The sequence below is a fragment of the Desmodus rotundus genome, chromosome 12, assembly GCF_022682495.2.
Source record: "Desmodus rotundus isolate HL8 chromosome 12, HLdesRot8A.1, whole genome shotgun sequence".
Taxonomy (NCBI): Eukaryota; Metazoa; Chordata; class Mammalia; order Chiroptera; family Phyllostomidae; genus Desmodus; species Desmodus rotundus.
The window spans coordinates 56,248,407-56,269,823 of NC_071398.1; the positions used below are offsets into that span (position 1 = coordinate 56,248,407).

Sequence of the window (21,417 nt, forward strand, 5' to 3'; positions counted from 1 at the left end):
AAAGTATCTTATTAATAACTTTTTATATTGCTTGATGTTGAAGTAATATTTTAGATATGAGTTGAGTAAAATATATTGCCTTTTTTGATATGGCAACTTGAACATTTTAAACTACCTATGTGGCACATTATATTTCTGTAGGACAGTAACATTCTGATTGCTCAAGCTGAAAATATTGGAGTCATCCTTGATTTCTTTCTGTCCATTAGCAGCAAACTGCGTAGGCTCTGCCTTCGAAAGAGATCCACAATTCAGCAACTTCTCACCACCTCCATAGCAATACCTACTTTCCACACATACACACACACGCCCTTCTTGCATGCATGTTTGAAATAGCTTCCCAACTGGTCTCCTTGCTTTCTTCCATACCACACCCCCCAGCTTATTCAGCTATTCCCCACAAAGTTACAGAGATCCTTGTAAAAGTGTGATCCAGCCCTGGCCTGCAAACCAAAGAGTTGCCAGTTTGATTCCCAGTCAGGGCACACGCCTGGGTTGCAGGCCAGGTCCCAGTAGGGGGCACTCGAAAGGCAACCAGACATTGATGTTTCTCTCTGTCTCCTTCCCTTCCCCTCTCTCTATAAATGAATAAATACAATCTTTAAAAAAATAAAAATATGAAAGGGCAATCCAGTTATTCCACTCCCCTGTTCAAAACCCTCCAATGGCTCTTTTTCCCAGAGTAAAAGGACAAGCTCTCAGAATGGTGTACAAAGCCCTACAAGGTCTGGCCACCACCCCATCTACCTCCCCTAGTTTCTCACCACTCTCTCCTTCACTCAGCTACAGCTGAATCCCCCATCAACTCACCAAGTATGCTCCTACCTCCGGCCTGCACACTTCCGGTACTTGTGTATGTAACCCTCCACCCTGGATATCCTCTTCTCTCTGTTTGGGATAAAATGTCACCTCACCAGCAAGTCCTTTCCTGACTGTTGTATTCGTATTTGGACTGCAAACCCTCCTCTTCCACACTTCCCTTCTCTGCTTTCTCACAACCCCTTACTATCCCATACAACTCACTTATTAATTTGTTTATCTGCCTACCACCAATAAAATGTAGGAGATCCATGAGGGCCGTGACTTTGTTTCCCTGCTGTGTCCCCAGCACCTGTGTGTCTGGCGAAGCCTAGGTTCTCAGTATCAGCTGGGTGAATAAATGAGCTGTGGGTTCCCAAACTCGGTTTGGCGCCACTGGCAACCGGTCATTCTCAGAAACCGACCCAAGCAAACATTTCAGGACCTTTCATTTTTAGCCTACAGTAGTTGCACCAGGAACAAAGCAGGATTCTGCTCCACACTCCAAACCCTGGGTCCACTCTCTCCTGAGCCTCGGGTGCCCGCAGCCTCTGGAAGATGGGTTTCCTTTGCCCTTTGGATTCCCTAAAATCTCCGTAGGCATCTGGACCACATCCTGAGCTTCTGGCCTAAAATACGTGCAGCTACAGGTAGCAGAGATCCTTGACCTCACAGGATCTTCGACCTTCGGAGCACACACTGGGACCCCCAGTGGAGTGCACGCTGGTGGGTCGTTACCTGGCCGCCCCTCACCTACCCAGTCCTCCCACGGCTGCATCAGGGAGATGGCCCAGTGTTAGGACCAGAGGTAGTGCACACGTGATCGAGGATGGCTGGAGCCAGGCCCCTCATTTGGGACACGGGGAAATCAAGGCTCAGACAACTTAGGCCAAGTACACTTAGGCCATGCAAAAAACTAAAAATAAAAGTAACGAAGGCACAAACCACGCGGCGCAAGCGGCCCAGGAAGCTAGGTCGCTTGCCCCCACCATGCCGCCGGGCTACAAAACGACCGTGCAGTGCAGCTCAGGCCAGCTCGCGGCCTTCCACCGCAGCATTTAGGGCTCAACAGAGCCCGGGCTGTGGAAAGAGGGGCACACAGCAGCCGCCGCGCCTGCCCCGCGGCGACGGAAGAGCCACTGGCCGGCTGCCTGCACAGCAGTAGCCTGCGCGCACCCGCCCGCTGCGCCCACGCTCTCGCGAGACAGGCGGGCGCGGCCCCTCCGGAAGTGAGCGAGAAAAGCTGTCCGCCGCCAGCCGGGGACCAAGCGCTGGAGGCCCGGGTACGCCGAGGGTCTCGGCAGGGACCAGAGTGAGGCGGACTCCCAGACCAGCTCTCGGCCACGCCCACCGCGCCGGGCCACGCCCACCGCGCCGGGGCCTCGCCCACAGCGGTCGGGCCCGGCCCGCTGCAGCCGCCCCTCCCTTTGCCCTTCACGGCGCCCGGCCCTCTGTGAGTTGGCCTCCTCGCTGCGCCTGGGCAGCCTGCTTTTCATTGCGCCTTCCTTCCCGTCCCCTCCCCGACTCCAACACCGGGGCGGCGGGTCCCGCAGTGTTCCGGGATTCGCACGTATAACTTGCTCGGTGTAAGTGCGAGGAATGCCGCTGGCTTCTGGGGGACATGCCTTCTTTCTATCTATAGCTTGGTCTGCACAGCCTATACCCACCGCAGCTATTCCAGGGACAGCAACTGCTTCCCTCGGTCCCATCTCCCCATTGGTGGCTTCCGACCCGAATTCGGGAACGGGGCGATCTCCCACCTGTTCTCTTGGAACGGCCCAACCTCTAGAAGCAGAGGTGCTATTTGGAGCTGACCAAGCCGGTTGGCCGGGGGCTGGGACTTTCACCCCCCACCCACCCGCCTGCAATTCAAGACGCATTGCTTTTCTCGGAACTTACTTTAGCATTTGGGTTTTTATTTTTAATTGTAACAATCTATAGAACAGTATTTGTGCTTCGGTCATAGTGTGCTTCAAGTGTGGAAACTATCAATTTGCCCTCTCTGGTCTTAGTTCTAAGACTCATTATTTCTCTTTGCTCCGCTAGGGTTAAAACACATTGAGAACATGTAAGTGTGGCTGTCGGCCTTCGAGAATTAAGATGATGGTTATTTTCTTTATCTTGACTTCTTGTCCTGTGTTTGTTTCAGGGGTCACTCATTCCACTGTGGAGTTTTCTTAATTCTGCGGAAAGAGTTCAAGTCCTCTAGGAGCCAAAATGGGACACAGTAAACAGGTTAGAATTTTACTTCTGAACGAAATGGAAAGGCTGGAAAAGACCCTCTTCAGACTTGAACAAGGTCGGTAGTAAGTTGTTTGATTAGCTCTGTGCCTTGAAATTTTTTACTTCATTGTTGTATTACATTTTCTAAAACTTTAAGGTGGGTATAATTTCCAAGGACCTTTTGAAACTTCATATGTGCAAGGACTGTGCTGTGTTCTAAAAATATCAGTAATGAAAGTTGATTTTAGTTGAAAATGTTTTGTATCAGTCATGTTGGAACCGGAACAAAATAGTCCCTTGTTCTTTGCATGCAAACTCCCACTTAAGACAGAAGTTGGCATATTAATTCATATGTAATTTTACTTTGTCTATAGCTGTAGTTTTGCTTATTTATAGCTTCTACTCTTTTCCTTTACTGGAATTTCGAATTAGTAAAATAGATCACAGCAAAAAGTAAACTGTTATTTAGTTTATCAAAAGTCTCTCAAATGTGGAGAAGGTAAAAGCTGAAAATATATTTTTTTGCCAAATAAAAAGTGAAATAACTGATCAGATTATGTTGACATACATTTGAGCTATGATTTTAAAAATCAAATTATATTTCTATAAGGCTAATTCAGTAGATGCTTTATTTTCTTACACTTTTTCGTTTTCCAGCATCAAAAATCATTTCACACTCTTTTCTGTTAATTTGTGAAGTAGCAGTTTCATGTATGGAAAATAAAATGCAACTCCTTTTTATTCAGGCACCAAATGGAAGTTGTTACTGGTCAACGTTTTTAAGGAATTTCCCTCCCATCCCCAATATCTCGAGTTAAATTTTTGAAAAAATTTCAACCATCCAATTGCTACTTCCAGTCCAAATCCTCACCTTCCAACTTAGGCAGTTAAAATCACCGAGCACCTACTCCATTTTTGGCCTTCCTGACTCTGCGCTTTTCTGGGTTTGTTTCTTTCTGCCCTCCTGAGTACTCCTGTCAATTTGGTGGTGTCTCTTGCTGTGCTTTCTCCCACATTTCTGTTAACCATAGGTATCTGCAAAGAATCCCTTTTTATTTTTCTGCCCTCCTGCCCTCAAAGATGTGAACATTCTCAGGGCTTCAGCTGCAGCCCCTGTGCTGGGGGGTTCCCTTTGGAAGAAGGGCTTTGAGCTCTGCTTGCCTCTTGGAAGAAGGGAACTAGAATTTTCCTGGTTCTCCTGCTCACAAATTGTTTGACTTTGGGCAAGTCACATTAATTCTAACACTGATTTCCTTATTTGTGAAATGAAGGTATTAATTTCTGTTCTTCTACTAGACTGGGTTTCGAGACTCAAAATTAGTAATACATGACTCAATTCTTAAGTAGATATAAGGCGTTGATAGATCACTGTACCTATCCATTCTTGCCCTAGATTCCTGGCTGTGTGCCATTATTATGCTATAGAATAGCCTTAGGATAGCTCCACTTGCATCTGCTTAAATCACACGTCCACAGCTGTCCCCTTGCCATTCTCAAACCTTCTTTATTTTCCAGGTTCCCTGCTGATTTTAGTGATGTCTCCATTTTCATAGTTTCTGAAGCTAGAAACTTTGTACTCTTCTTTGATGATTTTTTCTCTTTAACTGCCAATTTCTCTTTAGGCCCTATAATTTCTTTCGAAATACCTCTGCTCACCTGCTCTGTCTCTTCCATATGCCTGAATATGCATGCTGGAATAATCTTCTCAGGCGATCCCTTCCCTTTTTATTGACTGATGTCTGTAAAGTCAAATTTAAACACCTCTGCCTGGCCTCCAAGACATTCTGCAATGGAATCCACCTTCCCCAGCCAAGATTGCGTCTCATTGTTCCCCACGATGAGTGTCTCACATCTTCACACTTCTCTTGTCATTTCCTCGCCATGGGCTTTTCTCAGGCTTCTCCTTAGCTTCCACTCCCTTAAACCCCTCTGCATCTGTCCCTTGGCTATCATTCTGTGTGGTGCCTGCCTCTCAGCTTTCAGCTAGAATTCTGCCTCCTCCATGAAGTGGTTTTTTTTTTTAAATCCTCACCTGAGATATGTTTACTGATTTTAGAGAGGAAAGGGGGTGGTGGGAGAGAGAGAGAGAGAGAGAGAAAGAGACATTGATGTAAGAGAGAAACATTGATCGGTTGCCTCCCATACATGCCTGACCAGGGATAGAACCCGCAACCTAGGTATGTGCCCTGACCAGGGATCTAACACGCAGACTTCTGGTGCATGAGACTGCTCTCCAAGCAACTGAGCCAGCCAGCCACAGCCTCCATGAAGTCTTAATTTGTTACTGCTTTCTTTGATTTCTGATGGCACAACGGGCACAGAACAGTTAAGTGCTGAACAATGTAACAGTGTCTAAAAGCTCGTTGGCCTTAGAGTGTCCAACCAGAGTTCACGGTCTCAGGATGGGGGTAGGGTTAGAAACCCAGCGCACTGCGCATTAAAACCACAGTGAGATACCACTTCACACCGGTGAGAACGGCCGTCATAGAAACCCGGCACAATGGACAAGCCCCTCTGATTGGTTAGTAAGTCCCTGCTGACTGATGGCTGAACCACCAGTTCCAGCACAAACTGTAAATCCAGCCAACTGCTTGGAGAGGAGGCTGTGAAGAGCTTATAAACGAAGAAGGATGTGGTTGACTGCAACTCTAGGTAAACTCAGTGACCTCGTCCAGCTGGCATCGGTGAGAACACAGCCGATGTTTCGTGCAGTAACGATGCGTGCTCATACTGTTTTAGAGGGTAACTGCCGTGTAGAACATGACGAGAAGGGGCGCTGGACGCAAGGACCCACTGAGAGGCCGTCGCAAGCACGTGCCCACTTAAGGAGAAGGGTTGAACTCCATCAGGGATGAAGAAAGGGGGACACAGGGCGAGACATTTTAAAGTTTCTAGGACTTGGAAACCAATTAAGTATGGGAAAAAATGACAATTTTTGGTTGTTTCCTATTTTATTGGTCACCAAGCTTTTCTTCATTTTTCTTTCCTTTTCACTTTTTCCTAAAAAAAGGATTCCCCCTCATTTTTAAGGCTAATATCTCTGTAGATTTCTCTAATTCAACAAGTGCAGGACCAAATAATTATCTTTTCTAGCAAATGATAGCCTTTCCCTGTGTTTCGTATCTCACGTAGTGGCAGAATAATGAACAAAATCAGGATTCTTCCATCTTTTAGGTAGGCTGGTCACGTTTCAGTTTTTACTTTTTGTAAAGAAAATATTTGTAGAGGTCCCTTGATTTGGAGCTCGAGTCTGTATAAGTGGACCGGAGGGAACAAAACGGAGCACTTAGCTGACAGTAACAGTTTACTCAGGCCTCTGGCCGGTTGCTACAGGAGAAATGTTTGACGAGGAATGAGATAGCCACACCGCGTTCTGCTTGGTCCGGAGCTAATTTTAGCGAGCTGTGCAATTAATTATGGAATCTGACACGCCCTGTGTGTTCTAACGCTCCATTTACAGTTTGGGGGACTTGGATTAGAGTCGGCACAGCGGCAATGTGCCCTCGGGCTGAGTGCTGACCTATCTGTCAGGATACAGAAAGAAACTAGAGGATTCATCTTTTCCTTTGTTTCTTTTTTCCCCTTTCTCTCTCTCCCTCCCTCCCTATCTATATTAGTTTTTAAAAAGTAATGCAATTTTGCTGCCGTATGAACGGACATAGATGATTTCAGGTTGCATGTCAGGTGAGTTATAAACAAAATGCCATATTCTGAGGAAACCGTGGAGGCTGTAGGTCTAGAAGGAATTAACTGTCACACCATCACTGGTTTGCTTGCAGTATGTTGCCAAGAATTAATTATACTTTATCCAAACCAGGCTAAGTAGAGATACAAGTTATGTTAAGTGGTAGAGTCTTTCTGTAAAGACACAAAACGTTGTACTGTGAAGGCAATGTGCCGTATGATTTATGGTAGAGTAACCAGAGATGCCTGTTTCCCTCAAGAGGTGGCCCACCTTGCAGGGGAGTGAGAAAGTGTTTGAAGTTTGCTGTCTGAGATTTGTGTTTTTCAGGAATGACACGTAGCTTTCAGTAGCATGATCCTTAGAAAATGGTTTTAGTAAAAGTGAACACAATTTCACTGCAAGGTAAACGTGAGAGACTTAACTGCTTTTTGATGGAAATGTATGCTCTAGAGAAAAATTCGGCACATTTTTTTCCTGTGAAGGTTCACAGAGCAAATGTGTCCAGCTTTGCAGGCCGTACACTTTCTGTCGCAGCTCCTCGGCTCGGCCATTGTGCCGTGAAAGCGCCACCGATGTGTCCTGAGTGAGTGGGTGTGCTGTGTCCCAATCAGACTGTAGCGAAGCAGGTGGGAGGTTGGGTATGGTTTGCCGACCCTTGCTGTGTGGAGCATTTTGAATATGTATTTTAGTAATACATCTATCATAAGATTTTGCCCCTACAAATGATTCTCTTCCCGCTTTAAAAAGGTAACTAACAAGATTTTCTAATCTGTTCAAACTCTTCCAAATAAAGCGTTTCAGTTGCTTTTCAAGTCATCTGTTTAGTACATAAATACAGGGTATCTTCTGACTAGCTTGTAAAAACCATCGATGTATGTCAGGGAGAGCACGTATTAATTAGCACATTGCAGCAAGAATCTTCTCACAGCTGGTGCATGGGACTGAAGAGTTAATGTCATGGATTAGTAAATGTCGCCTCCAGCAACTTCTTCGTTTGGACTCGGGTATCTTTGTGTGGTATTTTTTCACATCTGAGGCCATTAAGCCAACCATCGAACAGAAGTTGGAGTCTTTAAATTACTTTACCACAAGATGTTTAAAATTAATGAAATTTGTTTAATCACATTCCTCTCATAGACAGATATTATCAATATTAATTTTTAGTGAGAGCCAAAAGATTTTTCCATTCATTAATAAATAAAAGTTATTTAAAATAGTGTGTGTTTTATGTATATCTTACCCTTATTTTTGTGTTCTTATAATTTACATACTTTATTAAATCATCATACATGTATATTACATTAAAAAATAAATATTCATATTTGGAGAATGCTTGTCATTTCTCTTCTGAAGCAAGACACCTGGTCCAAACACTGTTGTAGAGTATTTGGATGTTTTAACCTTTGCACCCTGAATCCTTGTGTAATTAGAAAAATAATATTTGCATAAGCTGAACAGGAACAGGCTGTTTAAATATGCTCAGACAGCCACTCGCTGATCTCGTGTTTGTTCAAAATGACACCATCTCTCCTGCAGCGAATTTAATCATTCTTGCAAAGATCAAGATACGTATGATTCTCAGTCACTAAGTACTAAAACTTTAGAATTTAATTCTTCAATTATCTCTCAAACTATATCTTCATAATTGTAGTTCTTATTTTAAAATGATGTCTCCTGTAAGTAGAAAATGATAGAAATGTAGAAAAATGATAGAAATGTCATTTTTCTATGCTTTTTGTTTCAAAACAAAATTGGGTTTACACTATTTGAACAATTTTGAAACATTCTTATAGAAGTATAGTGTGTGAATCCCACCTCCCTGCTGACAGTCACATGTCAGCCATACTTTTTTCCAGGAGGGTTTTAAGAGATCTATATAGATGCGTAAAATGTAACAAAAAAGACTGTAACACTGGCTATGTTATTAAATATCTTTGATAATATGATTTATAATGGCTTTATAATATTCCAGCTTGCAAACTACCATAATTTACATCTTAATTTATTTACTCATTCCCAATCATTAGATATTTAGCTTCTTGTCAGTTTATTTAATTCTAATAAATGAGGCTGTGATGAGCATCCATATATACAATGTATATTTCCATGCTGATTAATTCCCCAGAAAATACAGGGCAGGGCAAAGGCCAGTTTGCAGTGGTGAGTACGTGAAGTTTATTCTTGTATGATTATTTATTAATTATTGTGCCATTTTCCGTACAAACAACTGCAAACCTACTTTTGCCATACCATGCATATGTATATATAAAATTATTAGGTTAAAATATAAACTTTATTAACATTCCTAGAATATTTATGCCAAATTGCTTTATAGGAAAATTTGCATAACTACTTGGAAAAGAAATGATTAGCTTCACTGTACAGTCGTGAGAAGTAAAAGTGAGTTCCTGGATTTTTGCAAAGCTACTTAATAACTCCATTTGGATTATTTGTTTCCGGCTTGCTAAAGCCATTTACTATGAATAAATTTATAGCCATACTTTAATCCAGTATAGAAAAATGATTCCCAGTACTTATAACTAGATTACAATTTTTTCCAGGAGTATCCAGAACTTCCATCCCCTCCTGTGATCCATATTGCAGTAAGCAGAACAGAGCATCACATTCCTCTAAGCAATTACAGAACCATTTAATTCTCTTAATTCTCGTTGCTCCTCTCTACATGCTGTGTCTTCTTTTCCTTCCACCTACTTGTAAGACAGTCTCTTTGTCACTGGTTTTGAGCAATCTGATTTGGATGTCCCTTGGGGTAATTTTCTTCATGTTTCTTGTTTGGGGGGATTGTTGAAGTTCTTGGATCTGTAAATGTATTGTTTTCATCAAATGTGGGAAATTTTAACTCATTATTTCTGCAGGTAACCTACGTCCCCCTTCTCTCTCCCCTCCTCTGAAGACTCCAGTTACCTACACATTAGGCCACTTGAGTTGCCCTATGGGTCGCTAATGCTCTTTCGGTTTTTTCAGATTCTTTTTTTCTCTTTGTTTCATTTTGCGTAGTTTCTAGTCTTGTGCCTTAAAATCACTAATCTTTTTTTCTGACATGTCTCACCATCTATCAATTTCCCCTTCTATATTTTTCATCTCAGACATTGTAGTTTTCATCTCTAAAGATTTGATATGGATCTTTTTTGTTTTCATTTTTTATATTCCTCATGTCTTTACATTTTGAACATATGGGTTATAGTTATGATAATAGACAGCCTTCCTTAGCTGCTGGTTCAACATCCATGTTATTGATGGGTCAGTTTTCATCGACTGATTTTTCTCCTTGTTTGGGTTGTGTTTTCCTGCTTCTGTGTATGTCTCGTAATCTTCGTTTGGACGCCAGACATTGTGAATTTTGCCTTGCTGGGTGCTGGGTAATTTGGGATTCTTATACGTGTTCTTGGTCTTTGTTCTGGAATGAAGTTCAGTTAGTTGGAACTCTTTTACTTCTTTTGAATGTAACTTTTACAACTTTTGAAGGCAGTGTAGAACTATGCCCTGTCTGGGGCTCATTATTCCCCACTACTGAAGCACAATCCTTTTGAAATTTCTACCCGGAGTCTCATGAGTTACAAGTTTTTTCACTCTAGCTAGTGAAGACAAATGCTATTTCTCACTGTTTTCCACATGTAAAATGATCAGAATCTACTGAATACTCGAGGGAGACCTTCTTTCAGATCTGTGGAGTTCTCTCTCTCTGCAGCTTCCTCCTCCTCACTCACTGCTCCCATCTGCAATCTCTGGCTTCCTTGGTCTACACAGATCCTTAGTTCTGTCCCCTCAGCGTGGGAAGGGGATGGAGCTGTGCCTGGGTTTCCCTTCCTTGTGCCTCAACTTAGAAACTCTTTCAAGCTAGCGGGCAGGGAGTTACAGGACTAACCTTGTTTATTCCCCATCTCTCAAGAGTCACTCCCTTTGTTGTGTGGTGCCCTGCATCATGTCATGCATTCTGTCTGTTCTGATGTGTATCTATGCTGAAATGTAAAATTCAGCTGAATTGGAAGGTGGAGTAATTCCAAAAACAGCATTATACATTTGGAGTTATTTTAAACATAGTTGAGAAATCATAGTTGTTGTAACTATGTTTTTGTAACTAAAACATCTTTATTTTCATGTGGTAATTTAAGTCCTACAATAAGTTTATCAAAACGTGCTTTTTTGTTTAGGGTTTGAACTGCAGTTCCGATTAGGCCCAACTTTACAGGGAAAAGCAGTTACTGTGCATACTAACTACCCATTTCCTGGAGAAACATTTAATCGAGAAAAATTCCGTTCCCTGGAATGGGAGAATCCATCAGAAAGAGAAGATGATTCTGATAAATACTGTAAACTTAACCTTCAACAAGCTGGATCATTTCAGTATTACTTCCTTCAAGGGTGAGTGAGGGGTTCTGAACATGAACAAAGAACTTCATTTATTCTATAATTTAAATTTATCTAACTTGTAAACAGTGGCCATATTAACCATGACATTGCAGTTTTTACAGGAATTTCCTGAGATGCAAACAGAATATGGTCTTCTAGGAAGTGACTGGAAGGCTCATTGTAGATTCAAAGTATTATTATTATTTTTTAATTACAGCTTAAATACTAGTCTTTTGATACAACCTCATTAGAGGATGGGATTCACTTGAGTGCTCTTGTTATTGCTGACAGACTTTAGTACACTTACTTTTCCTTAAAGCAACATTACTGCACATTTATCTATTGTACTGTTATTATATAAAATTGGAAAAGGATAAAACTTAGCTTTTCAGTGAGTTTTGTTACAATTTTAAATCATTTTCTGTGCTTATAAATATACTTTTAAATGAAATGGATCACTTCCAGCGAGAGAGTCAGACTATTAGATGAGGAATTTTCTTGCTACCACTACTTGCGAAGCTTTTATTTTGTTTTCTTTCCTTAGGACTGAGAAAAGTGGTGGGGGTTACATAGTCGTGGACCCCATTTTACGTGTCGGTGCTGATAACCAGGTGTTGCCCTTGGACTGTGTGACCCTCCAGACCTTTTTAGCGAAGTGTCTGGGGCCCTTCGATGAGTGGGAAAGCCGCCTGAGGGTTGCAAAGGAATCGGGTAACGCCGGCGCTCTTTCTTTTCTTCTTTTAAAAGATAAATGCAATTATTGCCTGTGATACAGATTTTAAAGGCTTTGATTCTCCTTTTAATTGTGTTTCTGAGTATATTTAGTAACATAAGTAGATGCAACGATATGAAATTGTTGATTCTTGACCATTTTTAACTATAAAAGATGACAAATTATACGCTTCAACTTAAATTAAGGAACTCTGTGATGAAATAAGGTCATTATGGTTTCTAAGACTTGACTTTACTTTGACATAGAAAGATTAATAGTACACTATTAACATGTGTTGGAACATTATTGTCATTACCTATCACTAAGTCAACAAATACTGATTAGCTATTTTTCTGTGTGGAGGGGGTGTACGGAAGGCTGCCATACACACCTACAGAATCACGCAACAGGGTGTTTTTTCCTCTTCGGTAAAGTCATATTAATTTTCCACTTTGAAGCTGAACACAGTGTGAAGAAAGAAGTGAGACGTTCCCTGTCACTACTGAGACAGAATACAGGTGTTGTGGAGCATTAAAGGTAGGAGGGAGAGGAGACTGCCGGTCAAGATGGAGGCATAGGCACACATGCTTTGCCTCCTCGCACAGGCACAGAGAGAACTACAACCAGATCTAAAAACTAATAACACCCAGAACTGTCGGAAAATCGAGCGGTTTAGAAGTCCGACAACCAAGGATTTAAAGAAGACACATTCATCCAGACGGGTAGGAGGGGCACAGTCGCGGAGTGGGCGGAGAGGCGGTGTGGCTTGGAAAGGCAGCTGTGGCAGTGGCAGGGCACAAAGGGAAGGACACCTTGGAAGCCGGCGATCCCAGCCCCAGGCCAGACCGCACAGCCCAGGGTTCCAGCACCAGGGCGACAGATCTCCAGGTACCTCTGGTTGTAAAAACAAGCAGGGGCCGGGGCGGCGGAAAAAACTGCTGGATTTTCACCATTTAAAGGGCCAGCCTGGTCTTAGAACATACGCAAACCCACCCACTCCAGGATTCACCACCGGGGCAGCAGCTGGAAGGGGCGCCAGTCACACACAGGAAGAGGGTGAAGTGACCGGAAGCAGAATGAGCACCTGGCGAACCACCAGAATCCAGGTGCAGGAATTGTCCCCTCTCAAGCATTCCCCGCACAGCCACAAAGGGGCGAAGTAAATGCAATGATATGAAATTGTTGATTAAAGGTAGGAGGGAGAGGAGACTGCCGGTCAAGATGGAACCATAGGTACACATGCCCTATGGCTCTGCCCACACGATGTACAGGTGCCTCTTCCACATAGGCCATGCTGCTAAGACAGGGAGCGAAAGCAGCTCTGCTGCATAGACAGAAACAAACACAGGGAAGCTGCCAAATTGAGGAGACAAAGTCTAATGGCCCAAAGAAAGATCAGAACAAAACCGCAGAAAAAGAACTAAGTGAAATGGAAATCGCCAACCTATTAGATGCAGAGTTCAAAATGCTGGTGATCAGGATGCTCAGAGAACTCCTTGAGTTATGTTATGGCAACAACATAGAGGAAGAGATGAAGGTCACACTAAGTGAAATAAAGAATAATCCACAGGAAACGAACAGAGAAGGGAAGGAAGCTGACACTCAAACCAATGGTCTGGAACATAAGGAAGAGATAAACAATCAACCAGAACAAAAAGAAGAAATAAGAATTAAAAAAAAATGAGGACAGGCTGAGGAAACTCTGGGCATCTCCAACGGTGCCAACATCTGAGCCACAGGGACGCCAGAGGGAGAAGAGGAGGAGCAAGAAATCGAAAACTTATTTGAAAAAATAATGAAAGAAAACTTCCCTAATCTGGTGAAGGGAATAGACGTACAAGTCCAGGAAGGACAAAGAATACCAAACAAATTGGACCCAAAGAGGACCACTCCAAGACACATCATAATTGAAATGCCAAAGGTTAAAGATAAAGAGAGGATCTTAAAAGCAGCAAGAGAAAAGCAGAGAGTTACCTACAAAGCAGTTCCCATAAAACTCTCAGTGGATTTCTTAAAAGAACATTTGCAAGCTAGAAGGGACAGGCAAGTATTCAAAGTGATGAAAAGTAAGGACCTACAGCCTAGATTATTCTATTCAGCAAAACTACCATTTAGAATGGAAGGGCAGATAAAGTGCTTCCCAGACGAATATAACCAAAGTTCATCATCACCAAACCATTATTACAGGGTATGTTAAAGGGACTTATTTAAGAAAGAGAAGATCAAAATGATGAACGTTAAAATGGCAACAAATTCACAACTATCAACAACTGAATCTTAAAAAAAAAAACCCAAAACTAAGCAAACAACCAGAACAGGAAGAGAATTACAGATATGGAGATTATTTGCAGGATTACCAGCTGGGAGAGGGAGGGGGAGAATGGGGAAATGGTGCAGAGATTCAGAAGCATAATTGATGGGAACAAAATAAACAGGGGGAAGTTTAGAATAGCGTAGGAAATGGAGAAGCCTAAGAACTTATGCACGTGACCCATGGATGTGAACTTGGGGTGGGGGATTGCTAGAGGGAAGGGAGGTATCAGGCAGAGGGGGGCAAAAGGGGAAAAAATTAGGACAATTGTAATAGCGTAATCAAGAAAATATACTTAAAAATAAAATAAAAGTAGGAGAAAGACATGCTGACATATTTGCGTAGAGTATATTTTCTATGTGTAAATATATTCAGTCAACGAATGTTCATTGAGCCCCTAATAGTAACAGGCACTGTGTGAGATTCCTTTCAAATGCATTATCTCATTGACTCTGTCTTTATGGGACCACACCACGTCCTGGGAGACTTCAGCGGACTTGCTTGAAGTCATCTGTGGTGCAGAACAGATTTGAACCCAAGTCTTTGAGTCTTTTTCTCGTACCATGGTTGCCGTCCGGTTTAGAATTACCTCAGGAAGTTGCGCCTGGCTTAGTTTTGGGTGGTGGCAGTGGTTTTACAGTGCTCTCTCTCTGTTTTCTTGCATTGCAGGTTACAACATGATCCATTTCACCCCGCTGCAGACCCTGGGGGAGTCTAGGTCCTGCTACTCCCTCGCGGATCAGTTGGAATTAAATCCCGACTTTTCAAGACCTAATAAAAAATACACCTGGAGTGACGTTGGGCAGCTAGTGGAAAAATTGAAAAAGGAATGGAATATTCTTTGTATTACTGATGTGGTCTACAATCACACCGGTATGAGCTTCATTAACTACTATCAGTTTTCATGAAAATATTGTATTCTAATTATTTCATTCCTTGTGGCTTTATATAACATTGAAAACACAAATGACGCCTAGGTGTCCTTCAATTGAAAGCTCACTTTTCATAATAGCACTTTTTTTTCTTTCAAAGAACTCTAAAGTGTTGGTTCAATATATAGTCAATATATAAGCGTTTGCACGTAAATCAAGGACGGACTACCCAGGAATGGCAAAGGCTGCAGGGGCTGAATTGGATGAAGATGAGAACATAGAGCCGAGTTTCATGGTTAGGAGGCTTGGAGTAACCTCGGCCGTGTGCCAGATGCAGCAGTTTGCAGAGAGTATGGGGAGAAAGTGGGAACAGGTTGGATTTCCAAGACATTCGTTCTTAATGCTAAGAGACTGCACAGAAGTTAGAGAAATAAGTTTTTAGACAGGATATGTGTTTGTATTCTTAGCTTTGGGGAGAGACAGTATATCTCCACCCACTCCTCCAAAAATATACACAGAAAGAAATGAGTATGCCGGGGAAAAGGTGTACGTGACCTTGGAGTGCTAACGTTAAGGTGAGAGAGAGAACCGAAGAAGGGCCCCCTCACTCAGGAGGCCAAAGGCAGGAGGGAGTAAAGGAAAAGGAGACTAGCCTCCTGCCCTGGAGCCTGGCAGCCGACACTGAGCGGCGGAAGCCGGGGCTGAAGACGCAGGGGGGTTCTGCTGTGACAGAGGGCCAGAGCACCTGAGGCTGGGACAGGGAAGGATGTCCCTCAGGCTTCGAAGGAGCATTGGGAAATGTAGTTGACTCAAGGTCCATCAACACAGGCTGGGGACACAACCCTTCTCAATCTCCGCCACCACAGGAAATGTGGTATCGCAACGGTGTTGGGAAATCCGCGTTGCATCCTATCTACAATCAATAAAAAACTCCTACAACAGAAGACGAACATGGATGGTGAAATGGACGGTGGGGCACCACAACCGAAACTTCCTCACGTTACGGTGTCATTATAAAATCCTGATGTCTAACACATAAGAAACGAGGGGCCGAGGGCAACATTCTGCTTTACCTTTAAATTCAACAGACTAACGTCAGTTATTACAAGACCTTCCTTCGTGTTTCCTTTTTCTCTAAGCTGCTAATAGTAAGTGGATCCAGGAGCACCCGGAGAGTGCGTACAACCTTGTGAATTCCCCGCACCTGAAACCTGCCTGGGTCTTGGACAGAGCGCTGTGGCACCTGTCCTGCGACGTGGCAGGAGGGAAGTACAGGGAAAAGGGGCTGCCCGCTTTGATCGAGAACGACCACCAAATGAATGTGAGTAGGTACAGGGCGTGCCGCGCTAACACACAAGTCACCAGGTTCCTGAGGTACAGGCTCAGCGTGGGGCGAACGTCCTGTAGGATCTGCCTGGGGGTACGCTAAATCATATTGCGCAGCAAGATTTTAAATACGTGCCTATTTTTAATTATTGAAATTTTTCAGTGCATTCGAAAAATCATTTGGGAGGAGGTTTTTCCCAAGATTCGACTCTGGGAATTTTTCCAAGTAGACGTGGACAAAGCAGTTGAGCAATTTAGAGGACTCCTTACACAAGGTAACTTAGGATATGCACTACAATGCTCCTATTGATTTTAAGAAATTTAATATTACTCTTCTTTTCTCTTGATTAACTAACCCATGATTCAATTTGTTATTATATGATATTTGTGTTGTTTTGATACTACAAAACTATGCTTCGGAAGCTCTCTGATAGTTGGAAGGGCATGTCGTAATAATATGTAACATAATTATTTCCTTTGAGGACTGTGTCTCACTCTTGGCCCCTTAGTACAAGGCTCAGAATACCGCAGAGCTCAATGTGTACTTGTTCGGTGCACGGCTGGGGGCGCAGAGCAGATGTTTCCGCTGCAGAAAGCCCGAGAGAGGCTTTGAAACAAACTGACAGTCTCCTGTGGGTTCAAGCAGGGCCCCCAGCTGAGGTAGAGCCTCTGCCATAAAGGCCATCCATCGCTGGTGAGACTGACCCAGAGTTAGCCAGTCACGCGAGGCAAATGGATCATCTGTGAAGGACATAACCGACCGCAAGAAGTTGATCGTGGCGTTCCCGACAGAGTAGGATAGGGCCCTGCTGAAAGGGCAGTTAGGGTTGTGGGAGGCAAATTAGGAAGATTGTACAGAATGTATCTGCAGTTAGTCTGGCCCTTGAAATACGGAAACCTCTTCCTCATCCAGGTACTAGAGGTGCGGTAGGACCCAGCGATAAACGGAGCTGAGGTCCGCAAAGCTCAGGGTCAGAATCGTGCAGCGTCTTAAGGCATCAGCGTCTGGTGTCACCTTTTCCTCGTGTTTCATTTCACTAAAGGGCCTCTATTTTTTATTTGCTCTCATATTTATAAGCTCTATTACTTATAGGCAATAATGTGTGCTCACAGTAAAGAAAAAAAAGCCGAACGGTGCAAAAATACAATAAATAAAGAGACTGACTTCCTCCTCTCCCCCAAATCCACTTCTTACAGGGAACTTACCAATTGTTTCTTTTCAGAGTCTTTGTGACAGAAATTCAAATTTCATATACATTTTAATATCGTGTGTATACAAGTTACAATACCCAAGTTTTATACTTAATGTGTTTGATACACACACAAAGACTGCGGCATACAGACTGCTTAACAACTTGTTCTTTTAGTTGAAAATATGGTTTTATTACAGCTAATTCTTTCTTTGAACCTTCTAGAGAGCAATACCGATTTAACGTGCTTGAATTCCTTTAGTCTTTTAGGGGGGCTATTTTCCATCATTCATTCGTGCTTCCACTCAGTACGGATTTACCGACCCCCCCTGCTTACCAGATGCCGGACACTCCTCCGGGCTGGGGCTGCGGTGGGGAACATGGTGGAACCGATCGATGCTCTTCCAAGCAGGACTAGAGAAAATGTGTCCTTGTACATGTCATTTTTACGTGCTGATGTGAGTAAGTCTGTAGGCTGAGTGGTCGGACACAGATTCACTGGGTCAGAGGGCACGTCGTAAATCTAACGGTAGATTTACAATCGGTGTTGTTGGCAGTTTTCGTTACCACTGGCTGTGCCCTCACCAGCTTTAGATACCGGGGATCTTCTCCGTCTGTGCCAATCAGGCGAAAGGCCCTCCCTTTAATTTGCATGTCTTCGCTTGTTAGTGACGTATCTACTCTTGTTGGCCTTGTGTAGTTTTTCCACTAATTACCTGTTTGTGTTGTTTCTGCATTTTCCTATTGTCTTTTTGATATTCACTTATTTTTACTGGTGATTCTTACTACACTGGCCTCAGATACACCCTCCTAGTGCACTGTCGGTCTTTCAGCTCTTATTCATGGGGGTGTTTTCTCTCTGTGTGGTCGGATTTGTCGGTCTTGTCTCTATGGCTCTGACTTCACGTCACGCTTAGAAAAGGCCTCCCATCAACATTCTGTATTTTCTTCTCATAATCTTATGTTTTACACTTGAACATTTAACACACCTGAGATTCATTTTTTGTGCGGTATATGAAGAAGACGTTTACCGTTATTTTTATTCAGTAACGATGAATTGATGGTAATCCATCCTTCTACACGGATTTGCAGCGCCACCGTAACACGCCATCGGGTGCGGTCACACACTAAATACACGCGGTCTCTTATCTGGGCTCGCGCAGTGATCGGTCTGTCTTTTGCTCCAGCAGAACTGAAGACTGTTTTATAATTTACACTGACACGTAGCTTTTTCTCTTCTTCAAACATTTCTTGGCAGTGTTCATATGGTTACTCTTCCGGTGAACCTCCCAAACTAGATGTTAAGAGTCTGTATTTTATCTTACTTTGTTTGTGCTTTTATAAGCCATTTCTAAGTCTTTTTAGAAATATTAGTCAGTTCATGTAAAATCAAGCCCGGGACAAGCAGTCACTCACCAATACCTGACTTATCAGGAACACGCTCCAGAAGAGGAATGAAAATTCCCCCCCACCAACATTTATTTAGTTTTTAAATTTTTATTATCATGTAAGGAATATGCTTGTTGGTAAAAAAGAAAAAAACCAACCTGTGTGCTTTCAGGAACTGCGAAGAAAGCCAGCTTGTTGGTGAGACTCACTGTGGAATAGAAGGCAGTTGGGGGGGTGGGAGGGAAGCACTCCTGAGCTTAGTGTATTTGGTGTAGAACCTGGGGAGAAAATTTGTATGAACATCTCTATTGCCCTAAAAAACTTTATAAAATAAGTGTATACTCACTGTGGCAGAGAAACGGGGCTGGGGTTGAACTGGTAGTAATCCCTGTGTTTTTCTTCTATAATGTTATTTTCTCTCTCTCTTGTATCGTTTGCGCACGGGCTCTTGCTTGCTCGCTCACTCTCTCTCTCTGAGTGTACCTGTGCGTTAGGTGGTATGCAGGAGGCTGGATGGGGAGGTAGGAAGGATGCTTGTGAAATAAACATTTGTTTTATTTTCTGTGAAAAACTTAAAAACTACTAATTGGAATCAGTAACAGTGGTAGTTTCCTTGTAGATATTTGCATTCATGATGTCATCTTTCCACCCCCAGGAAATAGGAACATAACAACCAAGCCTGACCCCCAGCAGCACCTGAAGATCCTCCAGGACCCCGAGTACAGGCGGCGCGGCTGCACTGTGGACATGCGCACCGCGCTGGCCACCTTCATCCCCCATGAGTACGTCTTGCAGCCCGGGGAGTGACGAGTGATGCTACTTGTAAAGCTTTAGGGCTAGTATTATTTTCCTACTACTTATTCAAAGTCTGGATAGGAAATGAAATACATTTGCCCTAATTCTACTGCTGCAAGTACATGATATTTCCTCCTTTCTCTGTGTGCTGGTCCATATTCCTATGGGTTTATGTAAAAACGTTTACAGTCAGAAAACTTCTTCAGTGATAATTAAAATTCTGGTGAATATATTTAAAGACTCTATGGCCCTTGTTAGAATTTTTTTTCATTTCATTTAAAAAAATTTTTTTACTTTAAATAAATTTTTATTTTCAGTGACACTTGGCAGACAGTATTCTATAGTTCCAGGTGCTTAGCCCCGTGATCAGACCTTTAACTAACTTAGGAAGTGACCAACCCAGGGAATCTAGCCCCCACCTGGCACCACACAGGAACTGTCGCCGTCCCGTTGACTGCATGCCCTGTGCTGCGCTTCCCACCCCGTACGGTTCTGTAACTGCCAACTTGGACTTCCTAATCCCACCCCTTTTCCGCCCAGCTCCTGGAGAATGGTCAAGGCAGTAAATGACAGGTGTGTGTCGCTCTGTCTGTTCCAGCAGCGGGCCAGCTGCAGTCGAGGAGTGCTGCCAATGGTTCCGAAAGAGAATCGAGGAATTGAACTCAGAGAAACACCAGCTTGTGAACTGTCATCAGGAACAGGTTTTCCCTGTGTTTCAGCTGCTCGGGGGTTTTCTGAATCTTACTACCGTTTGTCGTTACTGATGCAACATCACTTAATGTTTTCTAGGCAGTTAATTGCGTTTTGGGAAACGTGTTTTATGAACGACTGGCTGGCCACGGTCCCAAACTGGGACCTGTCACTAGAAAATACCCTTTAGTCACCAGGTATTTCATTCTCTTTCTCTTCTCATTAAAGGTTAAAAAACTGTAATTCACTTTTCAAATCAGCCTCAATGTTTCCTTTAATGTGTGACTTCCAGTGCATTTCTTAAATGAGAATAGAAGTTCTGACTTGGTTACCAGGCTTACTATTCATTAATTTTGTTAGGCAAGTCTTTATGAGCCAATTTACAATTACTTATATGAACTGGAGGACTGTGTCCTTACTAATAATTTCAGTGCTCGTCAAACTGAGCAAACATTCAGCTCCTTTCAAGGAGCGTGCAGCATAGTCCCGGCAGCTCGAGTATAGCAAAAGTAACATTAGTGCCTCCGTGATTTTATTAGTAAATTATGAGACTTTGTAAATGATTATTTAAAATGTTGACCAGATATATAATGCTACCTCTTCGTTCCTCGAATTCTACTAGATTTACTCAAAAAGTTGACTGAAGATTTTTGACCCATAATGAAATTTATTTCCCCTGAATGGTGTCAAACTAACCTTATTTATTCTGTTCATTGGGGAAGAAATTTAATCTGGATGGTGCTAACTCAGGTTCCCTCCAGCGGGTTCCTCTGTGTGGCCTTGATACTTGACTCTGTCCGCAGATACTTCACTTTCCCCTTTGAAGACATGACCCTCTCCGCTGAAGAGTCCCTGCCTCAGCAGCCACACAAAGCCTGCTTTCTGATGGCGCACAACGGGTGGGTGATGGGAGACGACCCCCTTCGCAACTTCGCGGAGCCAGGTCCGTGCGCCGTCTGTGTTCTTTCTGTACGGACAGGGGAAGGAGGTTCCTGCCAGCTCACAACGTAAACTGTTTTATTCTGTCTTCCCCCACGAGGCTGGTGGTTTTTACA

At 43.1% G+C, this 21,417-nt stretch overlaps 1 protein-coding gene across 4 annotated transcripts in view; it reads left to right on the top strand.

Annotated features, from left to right (window-relative positions):
* Nucleotides 1-2,033: 2,033 nt before the first annotated feature.
* The window catches only part of AGL (amylo-alpha-1,6-glucosidase and 4-alpha-glucanotransferase), a 45,746-nt gene continuing 26,362 nt past the window's right edge, over nucleotides 2,034-21,417 (top strand). The window contains exons 1-11 of one of the 4 annotated variants that reach the window (XM_045203369.3): nucleotides 2,034-2,251; nucleotides 2,948-3,097; nucleotides 10,879-11,089; nucleotides 11,622-11,788; nucleotides 14,770-14,973; nucleotides 16,112-16,293; nucleotides 16,462-16,573; nucleotides 19,533-19,659; nucleotides 20,271-20,373; nucleotides 20,462-20,559; nucleotides 21,166-21,305. In XM_045203369.3, the coding sequence (XP_045059304.2) occupies nucleotides 3,016-3,097; nucleotides 10,879-11,089; nucleotides 11,622-11,788; nucleotides 14,770-14,973; nucleotides 16,112-16,293; nucleotides 16,462-16,573; nucleotides 19,533-19,659; nucleotides 20,271-20,373; nucleotides 20,462-20,559; nucleotides 21,166-21,305 (1,426 nt within the window). In that variant the 5' untranslated portion in view covers nucleotides 2,034-2,251; nucleotides 2,948-3,015. Of the gene's footprint in view, nucleotides 2,385-2,661; nucleotides 2,867-2,947; nucleotides 3,098-10,878; nucleotides 11,090-11,621; nucleotides 11,789-14,769; nucleotides 14,974-16,111; nucleotides 16,294-16,461; nucleotides 16,574-19,532; nucleotides 19,660-20,270; nucleotides 20,374-20,461; nucleotides 20,560-21,165; nucleotides 21,306-21,417 lie in introns of those variants that run through there. The other 3 variants (XM_024570704.3, XM_071219844.1, XM_045203368.3) reach the window with 3 other exon arrangements.